Source organism: Artemia sp. Qi Xiang Cuo, chromosome 9 (assembly GCF_049724085.1).
Source record: "Artemia sp. Qi Xiang Cuo chromosome 9, ASM4972408v1, whole genome shotgun sequence".
Classification (NCBI taxonomy): domain Eukaryota; kingdom Metazoa; phylum Arthropoda; class Branchiopoda; order Anostraca; family Artemiidae; genus Artemia; species Artemia sp. Qi Xiang Cuo.
In genome coordinates, this window is record NC_142802.1 from 5,398,926 (window position 1) to 5,420,461 (window position 21,536).

A 21,536-nucleotide genomic window follows, 5' to 3' on the forward strand; every position below is an offset into this window, starting at 1 on the left:
TCCAACACAGTTGAAATATGATAGTATGGTCAAATGTTTGGCATTTAATTCAGTTCATTAGTAACAAAATTTTGTTTAGTATAGCACTATAAGGATAGCTGGACTTTATTTTCATCATAAAAGACGTGCTCATCTCAATCCGAAATTTGTCTTGTGAATTTCGCTTGATCCGGCCATTTTCATTAAAACGATACTTGTTTAATCTATAATTAAACCAGTTGGGTATTTATTTCTATGTGTTGCAAAGCATGTAATTTTTTTCTCTTTTTTCTGTTCACAGCTCAGTATATAAACTGCAACATTCTTAAAAATACACCAGTTCAGCTTCTGACTATTTCCAAGGAAGAACAAGAAGTATGGCTACTGATATGGAAATGACTGGTAGAAAGAAAAACCTGAACCAAGTGATTAAGGAAAACAAAGATGTTTTGTCCCCTGGCTGGTGTAAAAAAATGCTGTAAGTTGTTTTTTTTTATCTTGCATTAGCAATAGGCACTTCATGTGACGTTAGGGTTTTACGGGTGCTAACAGATGATTAATTATACAAATTTTCGGGCCATAAGAAAATTTTCAGGCCATGATCAATTATAGAAATTTTTGTAATTAAAAAGAGGACAGAGTTGCAACAAAAGGGAGGAAACCAAATTTTAAATTTATTTTAAACAGATGATTTATTTAGAAGATAAACATGTTGATTATTTACTTAAATAGGCTATTTTTGCTATCAAAAGATTTTAGATATACCAATAGACTTTTGAAATAAAGAACAAATATTTTCAAAAGGTAATTCTTAGGCGGGATGCTGAGACGGATTTCCTAAGGATATGTGGTAAGCCTTAAGGTTCCTTCACATTGAATTTTGGTTTTCCATTCTCCCCTTCACACTGGACTCCGTAAGGCTCATAACCCTCGGTAAGACATTATGTTAACGTACCCGTAAGTCAAAACGCAATGCTAGAGCTCTGACGGAAGAAATTCAACATATTTCAATTTCTTACGTTTACGTTTAAGCAAAATGGAACTTTAAGGTTTCACTGGAAGGGACAAGTTCCTATGTCAGTAAAACTTTTTTTTTAATGAGTAGACGTTTTAAGTCTTCTTCTAATCGGTATTACCTATGCTAAATTCTTACCGTTAGATACTAATAAGGGGATATTAATGTAAATAGTAAAGTATACCCTGTGAATTTTTGGATTTTGAACTTCTAACTAAAAACCTTGACATTAGCGTTAAAATCTCTTGGTCAGTTGCTTTTTTTCTATAAGAAGAGAATAAATGTTAATAACGTGTCCTTTAATTGAAAATTGACTTAACGCGAAAAGGAATCAATTTTCGGAAACTTCTTAACACGCTCTTTTAAACGCAACTCAGTTCTCTTACTGTCATCACTATAGCTTCTCAGCAGTTAATATCAGCAACCTTCCTACGCACAATCAGTCTATAAAGGCCCCCTCTTAAAATCCGTATAAAACATCTTATAAACTATAGGCTATATTCATTCCAGTCCACAGCATTGAAGTTCAAAATCAAGCATTTTCGATATAGAATAGTTGTGACTGTAAACCTGGGGTGTATGTCCGATTTAACCGATTAACCCTTGAATGAGTAAAGGTTTCTTGGATTAGTATTTATCCGTTAACGTTTACGAATTTGTTTACGAAATTCTTGCGATTTTTTTTTCGTAGAAACGTTTACGAATTTTTTTTAACGTTTACGAATTAGTGACGTTGTAGCTTGTCCCCTCCTCAGCACATTGCTCTTTACGAAAAAGTTTTTAGTACTTTTAAAAAGGCTTTGTATTGTTCTTATTAAATGACCCTTGTGTTTCAAAAGTCGTTCTGAAAGAATTATGAGAAAATTTAGACTTTAGCGTAAAGAACGAGGTTTTGTGGAGGGGGATAACCCCCAAATATATGTGATAATTTTTGTTCATTTTAAGTTTTAATGTTGATCCTTACTCTCAGTTGCAAAATAAAAATTACCCAGGACGATTACCCTTATCATCTTCACGCGTAAAATTGAGTCGGCAACAAGAAAGCAAGACATATAAAAAGAATTTCTTACAGGATTCTGGAAAACTCCCCCAGTGTAAATTTGCTTCTGAAGAGTTCAGAGTCCAAAAACTTCCCTCCTCAAGGGAAATCCTCCTTGTGTAAGATTCCCTCCAAAAAAACTCGCCTATACCCACCTGAAAACTGTATTCGTACTTCAAAATAACAAATATTATTCGTAAACAACGGGCACATTTTATAAATGAAAGACCTTTTTCAGGGGCTTTGGGGATTCATGCTATCACCAAAGCCAAAGTTTCTGGGCCTTTCAACTATGCTGAAAAAAATTATTATTTAAAAATTTTGATCGGATGATTTTGGGAAGAAGCGGGAGTGGGAGGGGGCTTTGTTGTCCTCCAGTTTTTTTGTCACTCAAAAAGGGCTCTAAAACTTCTAATTTCTATTCAAATGAACTCTTTTCTGATATTCTAGGACCACTGGGTAGATGCAATAAAACCTGAAATATATATATATATATATATATATATATATATATATATATATATATATATATATATATATATATATATATATATATATATATATATATATATATATATATATATATATATATATATATATATATATATATATATATATATATATATATATATATATATATATATATATATAATATATATATATATATATATATATATATATATATATATATATATATATATATATATATATATATATATATATATATATATATATATATATATATATATATATATATATATATATATATATATATATATATATATATATATATATATATATATATATATATATATATATATATATATATATTAATAAACACGCATCCTTGATCTTTCTTCTGCCAAAAACAAAAAATTCCACGTATTTGTAGATGGGAGCTTGAAAACTCTCCAGTAGAGTTCTCTGATTTGCTGAATCTGATGCTACAATTTTCATTAAGGTTCTTTGAATTTTATGGAGTGTTATCCCCCTTTTTCGAAAATCAGGCAAATATTCTCAGGCTCTTTGCCTTTAATGGATAACACTAAACTTAATGAAACTTATATATCTGAAATCAGTATAATAAGTCGATTCTTTTGATATATCTATTGGTATCAACAATTCGGTTTCCTAGAGTATCGGTTACTATTGAGCCGCGTCGCTCCTTACTTACAGTTCGTTTTCCACAAACTGTTTGACTAGTAAATTTAAATGTCATTTTAACATTCATGTATTTAGGAAAATAAAAATCTAATATTTTTTTTGAAAATTAACCTCAGGATCGTCAGTTGGAGGACGCATTGGAGGCGTCCCCCTCCCCCTAGATTATTGAAATACCTTAATTTTATATTTTCATTGTATATAGGCCTACCTTTTTTTGGTATTTTCAATGAAAAATTGAAAAACAAATGAAATCTCTTCCTTCCTAGATTTTTGAAAATCATTTCCCCCCTCCATCCCGCACTACCCCTTAAGTTTTCATGAACTGACATGACCGTGGGTGCATTATCTTCTGGGGAATTTAACATCGTCTAGATACTTTAACGGCTCACTAACAGCCTTTTTGATTTTGTTTCTGTAGAATACCTTCCGATACCGAATTTTTTCATATTTTGGGGGAGACCAAATTTTACTCGGAAGTCAATAAAGTCGTTACTTTTTTGACTTTCGAGTCAAAATTTATGTCTCTCATACAGTATAATATAATAATATTAGAACAGCCAAATCTCATATAATTCCAAACACTGAACAGAATCAAGTGAATCGAAGCTTTTATTAAATCAATTTGCTCTCTTCAGTGTTTCAAATTCCACGAAATGTCAAAACTTGTTAAGGCAAACTAAAATTAGCTGTTTATATTTCTGAATGAACGTTTATTTATAAATAATTCCGGCACATGCAAATGCGTTTAAGGTTGAAAAAAATATATTTGGCAAATTTATTATTGACCTCGCGAAACAAAACGGTAATGTATTCAAAGGAATTGAATAAAAAATAAACTTTTCACAAAAGTGTTTTTTTCAAATAAAAGTAAAGAGCTATATCAAACCCAAAATGAACAGAAATAAAACGACTTGATTTTCTAAAACTAAAACAAATCATCATTAATAAATAAATGAAACCTGACGTAAAAATGCAGTTAAAAAAAACCTTAACCCCCCCCCCCCGTTCCAACAATTTTATAAAAAATCATAATCTTTTATAATAAATTATGTCTCATATAAGGAGGTCTTTTATTAGCATAGAGATCCTTAATGTGATCCCTGTTGATTGTCACTTTCTTCTTTATTCTATCCAAGTTGCTGGAGTATGCTGTTCTAAAATTGTTAAAATTTAAAATTGTTAAAATTGTTAAAAAAACAACTGTTTAAACAGCTATTTTTCGAACACTTAAAGGTTAAAGAAAAAACAAATTTTAAGTGATGAATTTTTGCGATGAGATTATCAAATGATCAGTGATGAGATTATCAAAAAGTTAATTATAGCATCAGTTGTTCTGATGCCTTAAAGCTTGTCATTTAAAAATTGTTCTTTCACCTTGTTTGGACACTGTCCGGGCATACTGCTTTTGCATGAAATACCCGGAGATCAAAAATACCTGTTCGTTTGACGCTAGTAGTAGTACGCTAAAATGCTTTAGAGCAGTTTCTGGCAGCTCCGAAAAGATCTCTTCGTTTTTAGCCTAGAAAATGAATGGGTGTCTAAGATGAAAACATTAACTTTTTAGTCTCTCATTAACTTCTCGTCAGGACTGCCACTTGCCACGGGTAGAACTTTTCTCTGGCAAAAACACTTTTAAGAAAACCCAGTACTATTACAGCGTTTTATTTTCGCGAAAAAGTGCAGTGTTTCTAATAAAAGGGCGAAAAATTGTCTGTGCACACAAATATCGCCATCCTTTTTTTTGTGTTATCTTCTTCCATTTTCCCGTCTTTTTTTTCAAAAATGCGCTTTTATGTTTATGCAGCATCTTCTCGAACTTCCCGGAAATGCCCGGACATTTCGAAAATAAAACAATTTTCGGCATGAAATTATGCAGTTAGTTCAAAGTTATTAGTGTTTAATCAGAGCCCATAGTTGATTTGGGAGGGGGACGGTTTCTCCCTCTAGACCATGCATTCCACTCCTTCCATCCTGATGCTTGTACTTCGGAAGCCATCTTAAACAAAAGTACGGTATAAAAGAAGAAAGAAGGTTAATTATTTCCTACCCAATGTGTGTGAAAGTTTTTCGAAAGGAAAATTAAGGGTTTAAGGGTACTTCGCATATTTTTACGGCACTTCGCGCTAGAATATACTGTTCTAGGCCCTCCATGAAATTCAGTATAAAGTAAATAAGTAAAGGGAAATTTCTCAATTTCCAAATTTTAATTAGATTTATACTCTTTGCTACTTAATACTTTGTTTGAGTATTCTTTTCTCTTAAATAGGTTTTCAAAGGGATGTAAATATAAGGACAATTGCACATTTTGATAACTTATTTCGAAAATTTCTGTGGCTTTGCAGCAAAAAAAAATACTTTCTCCAACGCATACACTTGCTCTATCATATAAATTGTTAATAATTCAAAATTTTATTTTAAGAATAAAAGCGGGCATGCTTTTGAGCATGTAGGTACGTTTTCATGGCCCATTCAAAAAAGAAAAGGGGTATTGACACCCTCGACTATAACTAACTATAATCACACAATCCAAGAATGCAAAATTTATTTCTTAGTCGACCCCCCCCTCCAGAATATCTAGATCTGCCAATATTTCAAAGGTATAATATAAGAAGGAATGCACTTTTAGCCCCCCTCCCAGGATTTATATAAATTCGTAATACTGTATTTATGAAAATTATTAAAAAAATAAAAACCTTACCGGAAAGTTCTACGTTACTCTGAAAGATAAACTAGCAGTTTCTCCTCAAAAAATTTTAAGGCATTTCCGGCAGAGTTGCTAACGCTGCAGGAGCGTCTTACGATTTTGAAAACTGATGTATCCAAAAACGACTGGAACCAGCTTTCCTCTCTGGATTCTACCTTAGTCTCAAGGACTTCAGCAGTACAAAGGCGAGTGGGAGTGGGCTCTCTTGCGGTCTCTGCTCTTTACTATTCCTTGAAAAATTCTTTTTAGGAATTTTTTTTCAATTAATTTCTGTTCGTTTTGTTTGACATAGTCTTTGTCAATGTTAAAGAAATTAATATTTTAAATTATTTCTTTTTTGGTGCCCTTCTGAAAACCTGGACACACATAGTATCCATAGATTTAGTTTAAGTCGATCCAGCTCTCAATGGGTACCTGGAAAAATCTGGAGAAGATAAGCAGGAAGGGTGTGCGAAAACACAGAATGGCTGCCCCAGCCCCCATTGCACTTCCTGGCTGAAGTGCCACGAAACAGAGATCAGGACCGCCGGTTTATACCTTGAGGGTCTAGTGCCGTCATGCTTACTTACTTACTTACTTAACCCAGGAAGTTTAAACTTAATAATTTCATTCGTTCTTGATATCCCTGAGACGTCTTATTAACAACCAGTATGCACATAGGGCCTTTTGATTTAGTTTGAAACAAAAATGATCTTTCCTTGAAAGTTTGTACTTTATACCCTATTCCCGCCATCATATACCAACAACCTGAATGAACTTAAAGTCTGTTAATTTAGTTTAATAATAGCAATTATGGTAGAAATAGCAGTAGAAGAAGCAGAAGCAAACTTGTATCGTCGGTACACCCTTTTGATCATCTGCATGTTCATAGTGTGTTTTGATTTATTTAAACATCCCCAAAATATTCCCTAGAATGTAGCATTTCCATTTTGTCTTTTGGTCAGTTGAACGACCCCTCATCAAGCCCTGGAAGTTTTAGCTTCACAGAATAATCCGTTGCTATGAAGCTTGCGATATGCACTTTTGATAAACTGCAACTTATTTTCGCCAGAAGTTCCTGGGGTATTGCTGATATGTCCTTTTAATAGCCAGAATACACATAGTGTGTTTTAATTTAGTTCAATTGCTCCCTCAAGATTTCCTGAATTTTTGCCTTGAAACTCATAGCCATAATAATAGTTGCAGTAGAGGCAGTAGCTGGAATGGCTTTAGCAGTATTAGTAGTAGTAGTAGTAGCAATAGTAATAGTAATAGTAATAGTAATAGTAGTAGTAGTAGTGGCAGTAGTAGTATTAGAGTTGTATTAGTAAATGGAGTAACAGTAGTTGCAGTTTTATTAGTAGTAGTAGTAGTATGTACACATTGGCTTTTGGTCAGTTGAACACCCCTCTCATTATGCCCTGGAAGCTACAGCTTGATACGGTAAGATGTTTCTAATATATTGCTGATACGCCCTTTTGGCAATCTGTACGCATACAGTGTGCCTTGATTTTGTTAAAGTTTCCCCTCAACATTTCTTTAAATTATCACCTCATATCCTCAGCCTTAATAGCAGTCTTAGCAGAAGCAGTAGTTGTAATTGTAATGGTAGTAAATGTAGTAGAAGCAGTGGGAGTAGAAGTCGCGTGTAAATATTTTTTTTTGGTCCTTTTTGACATCCTTTATGTACATAACCTATTTTGATTTCGTCCATAACTTTCCTCAACATAATCTGAAAGCTTTACCTGATTATTCTATTTTATTTTATTTTTTTTATGTCAAAGGTCAAATATGCCCTCTTTCCCAGAGACAGAAGCTATGTGTAAATAACGTATGAATTGCATATGTTACAAGACTTGCCCAGAGGGCTGTTTAGGGAGATCAAAATACCCAAAGAAACAGTATGTGATCATTTCAACTAATGTGCACAAAATGGCTGTCTCAAAATTTTTGTTGGGTGTGTTTGGGGAATTAATGAGCATGGGAGGTGGCAGGCTGCTCTCCAATCACTGTTGACTCCTGAAAAGGACACTTAAAACATTCAATTTCCAGTCGAATGAGCTTCTTTGAAGTCTGTATGATTCCAAGCAAAGTGTGTTGGTTATAAGAAAAAAGAAGAAACAAAAAAATACAATTTTAATCTAGTATAAATATGAGAGGCAGAGGTGCGGTAGTGTCAAGTTTACCATAGTTTCTGATTATTTCAGTTCTAATCGTCTTTTTTAGCTCCAAATCTCGTTCTTAAAGTTTAATATTTCTCAGATATGACAAGCAACTGAAAGTCTACTTACTTGGAGGTCCAACACTACGTAGAGACTACCACATAGCCACCTGTGACCAATTCTTTTACATGAAAGCTGGCCACATGGATTTACATATAATAGAAAAAGGCACTCGCCGCAAAATCACTATCAAGAAAGGAGAGGTTAGTGGGAAAACTTTTTTGTTTATTTTTCTTATATGTATTTTTACTTTGACTACTTCAAAAGAGTAATATGATAAAGCAATCAAAGTAAACTCGATAGGAAGCTTAAAGTAAACAGAAATATCATAAGGAACAAATATGACTTTGGAATCACCAAACATCTGACGTAGAATAGGTGATAAAGCATAATTTTGTAACCTCCTACTGAAAACAACCTCAAATCCATGTGAAAAGGTTGAGGTTGCATAAATTTTTTTAATGAATGAAAAAATACCGGCATTTTTAAACCACCCAGTGGAGTAGTTATATTCCAGCATCTAATGTATGGGGAAAAGTTTCTTATGATACTCCCAAAGGTGAAAAAATCTGAACCAATGTTGAAGTTTAATCCAAAACGTTCACAGAAGCTTTAAACACTGAAATTGTTGGTTGTTTATAAAACAGACAATTACTTGTTCCACGGAGGAGTCATTTTGTTTCAAAATTAAATTAAAAAAAAGTTTTTTTTTTAACTGAAGGTAAGGAGCGACATTAAAACTATTCATAACTAGTAGACGATTCATTAACTTTTCACTTTTAAGACGGAATTTTTCAATTCATGGACAAAAAAAATGGATTGAAAATTAATTATAAAGCTGATTACCTTGCATCCAGTTGTATAAAATTAAATGATTAAAAAGCAATTATTTCACATCTCCCCTCCTTCATATTTTATTCAGTGTTATTTCAGAGGGGCTTGTTAACTTTTTTAACTTATTCGATCGACCAAAAATCATATATATCCCCCATAAAATGCGACTTTTAAGCAGTTTCAAGCTCCTATTGCCCACTTGAAACCACAGTGAATGAATTTTGGGGCAAAATTAATAGAAAAAGCAGCTATGAATAAACTTTTCAGATGTCAGTATTCGATAAATTGCAACCATATGCATATGTGTCTTCCAATTTAAAGGTTTTTTACAGAAAATGTTTTCTGACAGGTAAAAGACACCCGGATATGAAGTCTATGTCTTAGTTCTATTTCAAATTCTTAGTCCTTTTTCAAAGTCCCTTTCAATTCTCTTTTATTTTAGGTGTTTCTTCTACCCCCAGGGATACCGCAATCCCCCCAACGGTATTCAAACTCTATTGGTCTTCGTGCGGAAAGAAGCAGAGTTGGACAGGAGATGGACTGTATTAGGTGATTATCTTTCTCATTTAATAAGTTGGACTCTTTGTTTACTTCACTCTTTGCAGTACTAAACTGCTTGTGACTAACATAATTGCACACGCGCGTATTCATCAATACTCATTCAGAAATTTCTTTCCTCTCTCCCGTTAAAATTTTCACTTTATTCAAATATTTTATGTTGACCACCACTCTTTAGCAACCTGCTTAAAGAGTGGCTGTCGGACATTTGCTTTATGTTCTTTTCCAAAAATAAGGTATTTTTTTCAACTATCCCTCCCCTCAAACCCCCTTTTTTCCCTAATGTCATACGATCCAAATTTTGAGGTAGCCATTTGATTTAGTGTAGTGAAAAAACCCACTGGCCATGCCTTTGGGGATGATATGATCCCCTGTAGTCCCCGGGGATGAGCTTTAAATTACATATTTTGCCCATTGTTCACATATATTTATTCTTATTGGCAAATATAGGAAAATTCTTTTTCGGGGAGATTTTTGCTAGGGTATGGAATTTTCTGTGGGGAGAATTTTTCACGGGGATAAAACTCTCCCAGAGAAAATTGTTACGCAGGGGGGGGGGGGTTTGAAGAGAATATCCTGGAATTATTTGAAAAAAGTTCAGTAAGTAAATAAAAAGAAATTTTTCAGCTGAACATAAGGAGCAACATAAAAACTTAAACGAATAGAGATTTTTTCTTATATGACAGTGGCTGTCCTTTCCTCAACCTTTGATATTAACGCTAAGGCTTACCCTTTTTGTAACAATTCTATTTAGAAAAAATGCTCAAACAAAAGGGCCGTTGAATTTGAATGAGAAGTGGGAAAATTTTCGGCCGTTCATATTATTGAGTTACGAATAAAGTGAACAAACTACTCGATGCCTTTTTTTATGCTCTTCACGAATATAATAATTATTTTTGTCGGATATGAATTTTACCCCCACCCCTATATATACCAATTCAGGGTATATATTTGCACATTGGGAGGGGGTGGGGGTATAGTTTAAACTTGCCTCTCATTTGCATCAAAAATAAACTTTACCCCACCCCCCTAATGTGCAAATATATTCCCTGAATTGATATGTATGCGTGGAGGTAAAATTCATTTCCGATAAAAATGATTGTTGTAATTGGAAGAGCATAAAAAAAGGCATCGAGTAGTATGTGTACTTTATTCGTAAGTCAATAATATGAACTACCGAAAATTTACAGAGAAGTGATCTTAAAGAATTTTACGATTTTAATGTAAAGAATAGAGACCGAGGAAGGGATAGTCCACCTCTTATACGGGACAGTTTCTGCTCCTTTAAGGTTTAATCTTTCTTCTTACTTTCACCTGAAAAGCTAGTTGTTTTTTTTTGTTTGTTTTTTTCGATATTCAAGAACAGCACATAGTTGAGGTTAAGACTCCGGTGAGAAAGCACCAGCGTCAAAAGCAAACGAATAAAACAATTCAGAATATTTTTAGTAAACAAAACTAAATAGAATTTTATTTTTAAATTAGGATTAATCGGCTTTTTCCCCATTAATTCCAATATTATTAAATCTTCTTATTCTGTCTTATTTCTTTGCTTTTTTTGTTTATATTTTTACTGTTTTTTATAAGAAAACAGATTTATTTACACAATATTATGTATAAAATAATTCTTTTTATATAATATTTATTAATAAATACTTATTAATTGAATTTTAATTTAATTTAAAAGATAATTAAATATTAAGTTTTATTTACTGTTTCAAGTTTATTACGTTATTTTCATTTATTCATCTATTTTATTTTATTTTTGTTTTATTTTTTAGTCGCTTTTATTTTACTTTTAAAATATTTTTGAATTAACTTAGTTTTTTAAAAATTAACTACACAAAAATATACACATATTTAAAGGGCCTAACGTTCATGCTAGATGTCTGGACATAATTTAATAATAGTACTTAATTATTAAAATAACACAACGAAAACTATAATATTGTAATTGATGATTCAATGAGGTAATGTGTTTTAAGAGAATTAACATAATGAGCTTACAAATTATTTGGTGTTTTTAGGTATTTCGTTAATTGATCAAGTTCAAAAAGGAGAAAAAGTAAGAACTTCTTAAAATAGTACATTTTCAAATATAAGCCGAACAATTTGACAGCTTGTTTGTTTAATATTGGTTTTTCAACTTTATGCCTTCGATAGCAATACATCAAAACCGTATCTCATTGTAAATTTTTTTTTTACCTTGATAAATAAACAATAAAACAGCATTTAAGCTCATATGTAGAAGTTGACTGTCGGTTTCTCGCTAAGATGGGATGTCAGATCTAAGAGCATGGTTCGTAAATTCGTGTATTTGAGACAAAGTGTTTTTATATACAGACATTATTTTTTTTTTAATTTATCTTTCTTTTGGCTCAATTTTTTTTAGGGCTAAAAACATTTCTGATTCGTGTCTCTTCTGAAACTGAGCCTATTCAACATTTCAAATTCTCTATCAACATTTTTCTATCATTCTCTTATCAGTCCGTATCTGTCTTATGGTTGTTTGCTGTGAACTAGTTCTTTTGTGTCAAGTTTTATAAGAGTTCAAATTTTACAAAATAAGTTGTGTTATGAGATGTTATGAGATTCGTGTATTATGAGATTAAATAAAAAAAAACAAGTTTTTTTAACTGAAAGTAAGAAGCGACATTAAAACTTAAGACAAACAGAAATTACTCTATATATGAAAGGGGCTGTCCCCTCCTCAACGCCTCGCTCTTTACGCTAAAGTTTTTTATTATTTAAAAAAATAAGAGTTGTGAGAAAGTCAGACTTTAGCGTAAAGAGCGGGGTGTTGAGGAGGGGACAGCCTGTTTCATATATGGAGTAATTTCTGTTCGTTTTAAGTTTTAACGTCGCTTCTTACTTTCAGTTAAAAAAACTTGTTTTTTTATTTAATTTTTGAACGTTTTTGAATTAATGAAGGTTTTGATTTTAGCTCACCGTACATGAATAATCAAAACAAAATTTGCATCTTAATTTTACTTTTATTTGGTTAAATGGCTTTCTCGAAACTTATTTAATTTTATTTACGAACGTTTTTATTAGCAATAAATATACGTAACTTGCGAAGATAATTTCGGAGACCACACTGCCTTTCCATGACGATAAATAAAAGTTCAAATAGGGATAAAATACTTTTAATAGACAGTGATGTAATAGAAATTCACAAAAATACCAGATATTTCGGTCACATATACAGTGACCGTCATCAGTAGTAAAACTAAAATAATGATATGTCCCACATATGAGCTTCCACAAGTACATGGGATCTGATAAACCCCACTTTGTTGCCCCAATGAAGTTAGATCCTTCCGAGAATTTAGAAAACTACCCAAAGTATTATTACTTTTTAAAGCTACCCTTAGACCATTGCCTTGTAAAATTATTTTAAGTTTTTCACTTAGCCCGGGTACATATGGTAAGAAACAAAAAACATCCTTCTCCCGAGTTGTCTCCAAGACTTCCTTAAAAATCTCTAGAAACCTTTTTCTTCTTTTTGAAAAAGTCTGGTTAATTAACCATTCTGGATACATGTTGCGTATTAGTATTTTCCTTAGAAAAGAAAACTCCTCCTCAACAAATTTTGGCGAGCAAATATTAAAGATCCGATCAGTTATAGAAATGATCGAACCAATTTTTACTTGGCGAGCGTGACCGGAACTATAAGACAAAAATCTATTGTTATTTGTCGGTTTTCTGTAAATTTTAAAATCAAGACTATTTTGATTTTTCAAAAGAAAAACATCAAGGAAAGGAAGTTTCCCATTCTCTTCCAATTCAACAGTAAACTTTAAATCCCCTCCCAAACAATTTAGATGTTCCAAAAATCCTTTTAATTCCTCCTCCCCTTAATTCCATACTGAAATAATGTCATCCATATACCAGCCCCAGAAAATATGTTTTAAAAAATATGAGTCTAACGCAACTGCTTCAATATTCTCCGCAAAAATATTATCTAAGACAGGGGATAAACAGGCCCCCAAAGATAAAACATTTATTTTTTCGAAATACTCCCCTCTGAATTGAAAAAAATAATATAACTTATTGCACAACCTTACTAAATACATAATTACAGAAACTTCCAAATCGGTTTTGCCACTAATCAAATCCAAATTTCTTAACAGCTTCCCTTCTAGAAGAGTTTCGGCTACTTTTACATTAATCTTTGTGTACATTGATACAATGTCAAAGCTTGAAAGCAAAGAACTTGAAGAAATTTCTGCTTTTTTCAGTTTTTCAACCAAATTTGAAGTATTATTAATATATAGAATTTGTGTAGACAAAAGTGGTTTACAGATTGACCCTAACCATTTGCTCAAAACACTTGTTGGTGATCTTGTACTTGACACAATTGGTCGTAATGGTAGGTTAGGCTTATGAATTTTGGGAAGTCCATATAGTTTAGGGCACAAGGAACTGCGTGGCAGGCATTTGTAATAGAGTTGATGTGTAATTTTTCCTTCATCCTTTAAGCACTTCAATTCTTTCTTAAACTTATTTGTAAAAGAGTCTGTTGGATTATACGATAGCTTCTTGTATGTTTTTTCATCCTTTAGTAAACTAAAGGATGTAGGAAAGGATGTAATCAATATTTGTGTACATTGATACAATGTCGAAGCTTGAAAGCAAAGAATTCGAAGAAATTTCTACTTGAATTACATTTCAAGGCTTTAAATCACATTATTAAGGATAAAAGTCGAAAAAGAGCTTTACTAGTGAGAGATAAACTTTCCCTGGAAAATCTTATATCAAAAAAGGTTAGTGTAAGTGACTTTTGTTTTATTCAACAAACAGGAAAAAATCACTTCAATCATGACTTTTGCCTTTCCAGAAAAAGATTGCTAAAAAAGTTTTCTAAATTATCAAAAAATAATGCGGTAATACCTTCGTCAATTCTAGGACCAGGTGTGGTTAATTTTTCATCAAGAACTTTAATGATGCAAGAACAGTCAGTGCTTGAAAAGGGTCCAAAATTTTGTTTTAAACCGGATAAAGTCCCCGCGGAAGACATTATCTCTTCAATAGAAACATCTTTGCATAGAAACGCAAACCTAATAAAAGATGTTAGCTTAGTAAGAGCTTCTACCGTAAAAACACTGTCTAATTATGTATTGAAACCGAAATTTCCTAGTACGACCATCAAAGACATAATAATTCTTAAAAACGTGAGAAAGGATGGTTCAATTACCATTACAAAAGCAGATAAAAGTAACACTTTAGTTGTGATGAATACTGAGGACTATGAATCAAAATTAAGAAGTTTACTAAAGGATGAAAAAACATGCAAAAAGCTATCGTATAATCCAACAGACTCTTTTACAAATAAGTTTAAGAACGAATTGAAGTGCTTAAAGGATGAAGGAAAATTTACACCTCAACTCTATTACAAATGCCTGCCACGCAGTTCCTTGTGCCCTAAATTATATGGTCTTCCCAAAATTCATAAGCCTAACCTACCATTACGACCAATTGCGTCAAGTACAAGGTCACCAACAAGTGTTTTGAGCAAGTGGTTAGTGTTAATCTGTAAACCACTTTTGTCTACACAAATTTTGTACATTAAGGATTCTTCGAATTTGGTTGAAAAACTGAAAAAAGTAGAAATTTCTTCAAGTTCTTTGCTTTCAAGCTTTGACATTGTATCAATGTACACAAATATTGATGTAGAAGCAGCCGAAACTCTTCTAGAAGGGAAGCTGTTAAGAAATTTGGACTTGATTAGTGGCAAAACAGATTTGGAAGTTTCTGTACTTATGTATTTAGTAAGGTTGTGCAATAAGTTCTCTTTTTTTTTTAAATTCAGGGGTGTGTATTTCGGAAAAATAAATGGTTTAACTATGGGGGTCCCTTTATCACCTGTATTAGATAATTTCTTTGTGTAGAATAATGAAGCAATTGCGTTAGATTCATATTTTTTAAAACAAATTTTTTAGGGCCGGTAAATGGATGACATTATTTAAGTATGGGATTATGGGGAGGAGGAATTAAAAGTATTTTTGGAACATCTTAATTGTTTGGGAGGGGATTTAAATTTTACTGTTGAATTGGAAGAGAATGGGAAACTTTTTTTTCTTGATGTTATTATTTTGAAAAATCAAAATGATTTAAATTTTAAAATTGATAGAAAACTGACAAATAAAAATAGACTTGTATCTTATAGTTCCGCTTATGCACACCAAGTAAGAATTGATTTGATAATTTCTTTAACTGATCAGATCACTAGTATTTCCTCTCCAAATTTTTTTAGGAGGAGTTGTCTTTTTTAAGGAAAATACTAATAAGTAACATGTATCCAGAATGGTTAATTAACCAGACTGTTTCAAAAAGAAGAAAAAGGTTTCGAGAGATTTCTAAGGAAGACTTGGAGACAACTTGGGAGAAGTATGTCTTTAGTTCCTTACCATATGTAGCCGGGCGAAGTTAAAATATTAAGAGAATTTTACACAGTAATGGTCTGAGAGTAGTTTTGAAAAATAATAATACTTTGGGTAGTTTTCTAAATTCTGGGAAGGATCTAACTTCATTGGGGCAACAAAGTGGGGTTTATCAGATCCCAGGTACTTGTGGAAGCTCATATGTGGGACATATCATTATTTTAGTTTTACTACTGATGACGGTCACTGTATATGTGACCGAAATATCTGGTATTTTTGTGAATTTCTATTACATCACTGTCTATTAAAAGGATTTTATCCCTATTTGAACTTTTATTTATCGTAACTTACGAATTAACTTACGTAACGAACTTCTATATTCATGTATTTTTAGTACGTATATTAGGGGGCTCGTCCCCAAGTCAATACCTCGCTCTTTAAGCTGAAGTTCGAATTTTGTTCCAATTCTTTAAAAATGACCCCTTAATCACAAAGGCAGTTATTTAGAATAAATAGCTCATATGAAAGAACTAAAAAATCTTTGACTTAAAGAGTGAGGTATTGACTAGGGGGTGAATCCAATCATACACGTAATATTTTCTGTTCGTTTTAAGTTTTGATATTACTCCTTATTTTCAGTTGGAAAACTTGTTTTTTTTTATATTTAATTTCTGATCTTATTTTTTTAAATAATGCTGGGAAATCCGTCGCCCTTTTCATGGCAATTTCCCTTCCCCCTTGAAAACTTTCTTCATGGAAAGATCTTTCCAAATAACCCTCGAACCATCCACCCCCCTACTACCAGGAAAAATCCCCCCTGAAAACGTCTGTATACTTCCTATTAACCAATACTATATGTTAACATTGGGTAAAGTTCATGTTTTTTAAGTAAGTACCGTTTTGGAATTAAAAAAAGACGTGCAAAGATATCGCAATAATTTTATTTTTACATGAAAGCCTGTACCTTAATTTACTTTTTTACATAATTTCTGTGAATATTGAGGCACTTGTCATAACGTGGCACCTGTTTTTGAATACCCTCCTCATAAAATTCTGCCACTGTATCACAACTGTTTTGACTTCGTTATCGTCTTGAAGACCTAATGCAACACAATGCAATACAAGACACTACGAGAATATTGAGGAAACCAGTCGCATATTGATGAAATTGTAAAGCGTCTGTTTTCTCTCACATTTTCTTCCACTTTCTGCACCAAATCTTCATTAAAGAGACTCTTCATTAAAGACCGAAGGACGTCCACTCCGTTCTTCATCATGCACATTTGTGCGGCCATCTTTAAATGCTCTCACCCATTTCCTTACCATTCCATCACTCATAATGTTTTGTCCGTAAACTTGACAGATCTCACGACGAATATGGATCGGTTTTAACAGCCCGTACTACAGATTCGGGGGCATCTTCATCACGATTCAGATTCATCACGATTGTCGGAGGCATCTTAAACACTCAGTAAACAACGTATACAATGAAGAATCAGACTGTAATGGCGTCAGTGCGTAGACAAGAGATGTAGATAACCAACGCGCATGCACAGAACGCCAACCGTAGCGCTGCGGCGGCGGAATCGCAAAACAATACTTACTTAAAAAACATGCCTCGTAACTTTCAGCCCTCCCCCGGGGACTTTGGGGGATTAAGTCATCCTAAAGGACATAGTTATCATATTTTCAACCATGCTGAACAAAATGGCTATCTAAAAATTTGATGAGGTGACTTTGGGAAAAAATGAGCGTGGGAGGGGGCCTAGTTGCCCGCCATTTTTTTTGGTCACTTAAAAAGGGCACTAGAAATTTTAATTTCCGTTGCAATGAGTCCTCCCACGATATTCTAGGACCACTGGGTCGATACGATCACCCCTGGGAAAAAAAAAACAAATAAACACGCATTTGGGATCTTTCTTCTGGCAAAAAATGCAAAATTCCACATTTTTGTAGATAGGAGCTTCAAACCTCTACAACAGGGTTCTCTCATATGCTGAATATGATGGTATTCAGGTTCTATAACTTTTAGGGGGTTTTTCCCCCTTTTTTCGAAAATCAGCCAAATTTTCTCAGGCGCGTAACTTTTGATGGGTAGGACTAAACTTGATAAAAGTTATATATTTGAAACCCGTTTTCTAGAGTTTCTGTTACCATTGAGCCGGGTCGCTACTTACTTACAGTTCGTTACGCACGAACTGTTTGATTATGTGAGATTTGAAAATAGTACTTTGAGTTGCTTCACTAAAATGAAAATTCTAAATATTTATAAATTAGGAGATTATCAACCAGATATTTCTGTCTATCAATGTTTTAATCGTTATTCACCTGGGTGCTTTTGGGAAATTTTTAAGTCTAACTCGTTTTATCATTGTTATGAAACTAGGGATTTTTCAGGGATAGTTTCTGAGCCTCGGAGTACTCAACGCGGATCTTTACTTCCGTATTTTGCAGGACCACAGCTGTGGAATTTACTCCCTGAGGGTATAAAGATTACAGATAATGTTAGCCAGTTCAAGAGTGGGTTGAAACGTTACCTTCTGGGACGTAGTTAATGATTTAAGTTGATTTAAGTATGTCTCGCTAGTAATCCATTTCCATGTCGTTTGTGGTTTATCGAAGAAATTGTTTAATAGTGTGCGCTAATAGTTAAAAGTTCTTATATTTTCAATACTTTTTTTTCGTGATTTTGGGTTATATGTGAAGTGTGAATATATGTTAGTAGTTTATAAGGATGGAAGCCTCCGCCATATACAACCCAATGGGTTTCCCCGATGATTGTTGAAAGATTATGTACACGTTATTTTGGTTGATAAATTATTTCTCTCTCTCCCTCTCTCTCTCTCTCTATCTCTCTCTCTCTCTCTCTCTCTCTATCTATCTCTTCTCTCTCTCTCTCTCTCTCTCTCTCTCTCTCTCTCTCTCTCTCTCTCAATTGACAACTGGTTTTTCAAGGACACTACACTAAGAGCATTTTTATCGAAAACAAAAGCATGTTCAATAATTAAATTTGTTTCAGGTTTTACACAAATGACAATTCTGGCATTCTTTTTGAAAGATGGTTCAAATATACAGAACCAAAACAGCTTCAACTGGTTGTCGACGATTTTTACAATACTGAGGAATCGAAAACAGGTTATTTCTTTTATTTTCTAATTAAAGCTCTTTCTAATCTAGATTCATTTGCTCTTTCCTGTAATGTGAAGGGGGCTACCCTTTAATAGATGGAATAATTTTCGTTCGTCTTGTGTTTTAATGCTGCTCCTCACTTTCAGTTGAAAAAAACTTCTTTTTTTTATTTAATAGCGTTCAAAGACGAACCAAAACTTATATAATTATCGTCAACGACAGGAACACTATTTTCAAGACTAGCTACCGACCGATTTAAATTCGCCCCTCCCCCCACACCTCGTACTTTCCTGAAATGTATCTGATAGAAATTTTCAGATGGCCATTTTTTGTCGTAAAAAAAACTTCGAAAAGAGCTCATTCGATATATTTTCTGATGTGCTATATTACTGATACTTTGAGATAGCCAATTGTTCAAAAGCGGTCCAAGGATCATATAGCAAGGCCTTTGGGATTGACACAACCCCCGAGAGTCTGGGGTGAGGGTTATAAGTTATATCCCGGGGGCATGTAAGCTGTTTATGGAAGGTGGGGTTGTTTCAACTTTAGAGGAAGCTCATTTGATTCGAAATTGTGAGATAGCTATTTTGTTCACAATAGTCCAAAGAGCATATGAACAATGGCTTTAAGGTGGACACAACCCTCCAGAGCCCAGGTGCAAGGGTTGTAAGTTATGCTCCGTGCATATATGGTTCTTATGGAACGAATGGTTGTATAAACTTCGGATTGGATGGGGCTCATTCGATTGGAAGTTGGAAGATCTAGTGCCCTTTTGAAGAGTCAAAATTGAAAGGAGGACAACCAGCCTGCCCCCACAATCCTATCATTCCCCAAAACACATCCAATCAAAATTTTAAGAAAACTATTTTGTTCAGTATTATTGAAAGGTCCAGTGATTAAGTCTTTGGAGATGTCTACCTCCCCATAACCCTAGGTTATGACCTGTAAATTTTTCTAGTTGTTCATTGCTTACATATAGTACATGTCCATGAGATAGGTATTCATGTTTGAACTTCATTTTCCGAAAAGACAAATGGAAAACAGGTGAGACTTTAAGAGAATGTTGAGGAAAGTCATGAACTAAATCAAAATATGTTATGTTTTTACGGATTGTCAAAAGGGCGTAACTCATGAATAACTAGGTATATCAATTTGGAACTTTCAGGATATGATATGGGACTTGATCAAAAAGGGAATATTTGTAAACTACAACTGCTGCTACAACTAGAGCTGCTACAACGGCTATAAGAGAAGGCCGGCGTGATCAATGTTGACCAGAAACATTTATTTTTTGATATTCAGATATTTCTTAAAGATTTAATAATTTTTTATTTGTTAAAGTTTAAAAAGTTAAAACATTTTAAACGTGTGTTATTTATTTAAATCATACAATAAATAACCGAGTCAAATTCAAAACGAGTAAAAATTAACATGAGTAGTGCTGACAACAGTAGAGAGGCCTCATGAGCTCCCGTACCCACACCATATATGGGCATAGAATACTGTACCCACACCATATAAGGGCATAGAGTCATTAGGGAGAACACGTGGTTAATGGGGTCAATGACCTAAATTTCACAACAACAACAACGACCTTGACATTCGCTGAGAGCGTGCACTTACAACAACATCGACCTTGGAACACCTGTGCTGTCGACCTCAATTCACCTATCGTGAATCAATAATTCCCCTTAGAAACAACAAATTAATTTCCCCTTCTTGACAGATCAATCAATCAATGACATCATCTGTCAGACTTTAAAAATTTCTGCCTAGAAACATTTCTCCAGGAATAGATCCATATCATTAATGTCTTTGCCTCGGGACAAACTCTTTTGGTCGAACTCCAAAGGATATTAATAACCAACGGCCATGGAAACAATGAGGCAAGAAACATCTGAGCGATGAATTGTTTTAGCGTGCGAGAAGTTTTCATATTAATTTGAAATGCATTAGCACAGAGCTGCCAATAACAAAGGAACACGCTGAATTTACGTTTAGTGATTATTTGGGCGAAACTGTTTTAGACAGGTCATGGAACTATTTCGGCGAAACAGATAGAGACATTTTAAAAGATGATTTTTGAAGAGATTTTGGAGGAGGTTTTGAGTGTGCTCGTTATAATACACAAGTTTCATTTGAACAGTGTTGTGAGGTCCTCTAACCCAACCCCAAAGGGTTCCAATCCTCCTACCCCAACCCCGAAGGAAGCCCCCCAAACTCCCAAAGGCCCTCCACCGGTCCCCCAAAGGCCCACCCAGACCCCCAAATGCCATCCCCGGGCCCCAAATGTCCCCCAGGCTCCCAACTATCCCCCCGGACACTCAAAGGCCCCCAAGCTCCCAAAGGGCCACCGGCGCCCCAAAGGCCCACCCAGACCCCCAAATGCCAACCCCGGGCCCCCCAAAGGCACATCAAGCTCCCAAAGGACCAACGGGGTCCCAAAGCCCCTCCACCGGTCCCCAAATGTCCCCCAGGCACACAAAGACCCTCCCGGCGCCCCCAACGCCCACCCAGACCCCCCACTGCCAGC

General features: G+C 34.0%; 2 protein-coding genes across 2 annotated transcripts in view; one reads left to right on the forward strand and one right to left on the reverse strand.

Moving 5' to 3' along the window:
- The window catches only part of LOC148948260 (uncharacterized), a 390,778-nt gene that overhangs the window by 324,727 nt on the left and 44,515 nt on the right, over nucleotides 1-21,536 (reverse strand). The gene's annotated exons all lie outside the window — the stretch shown is intronic.
- The window catches only part of LOC148948262 (3-hydroxyanthranilate 3,4-dioxygenase-like), a 32,892-nt gene continuing 11,656 nt past the window's right edge, over nucleotides 301-21,536 (forward strand). Inside the window, exons 1-4 of the mRNA XM_089093846.1 lie at nucleotides 301-457; nucleotides 8,143-8,305; nucleotides 9,379-9,485; nucleotides 18,894-19,009. Coding sequence (XP_088949972.1) covers nucleotides 357-457; nucleotides 8,143-8,305; nucleotides 9,379-9,485; nucleotides 18,894-19,009 — 487 coding nt within the window. The 5' untranslated portion in view covers nucleotides 301-356. The remainder of the gene's footprint in view (nucleotides 458-8,142; nucleotides 8,306-9,378; nucleotides 9,486-18,893; nucleotides 19,010-21,536) is intronic.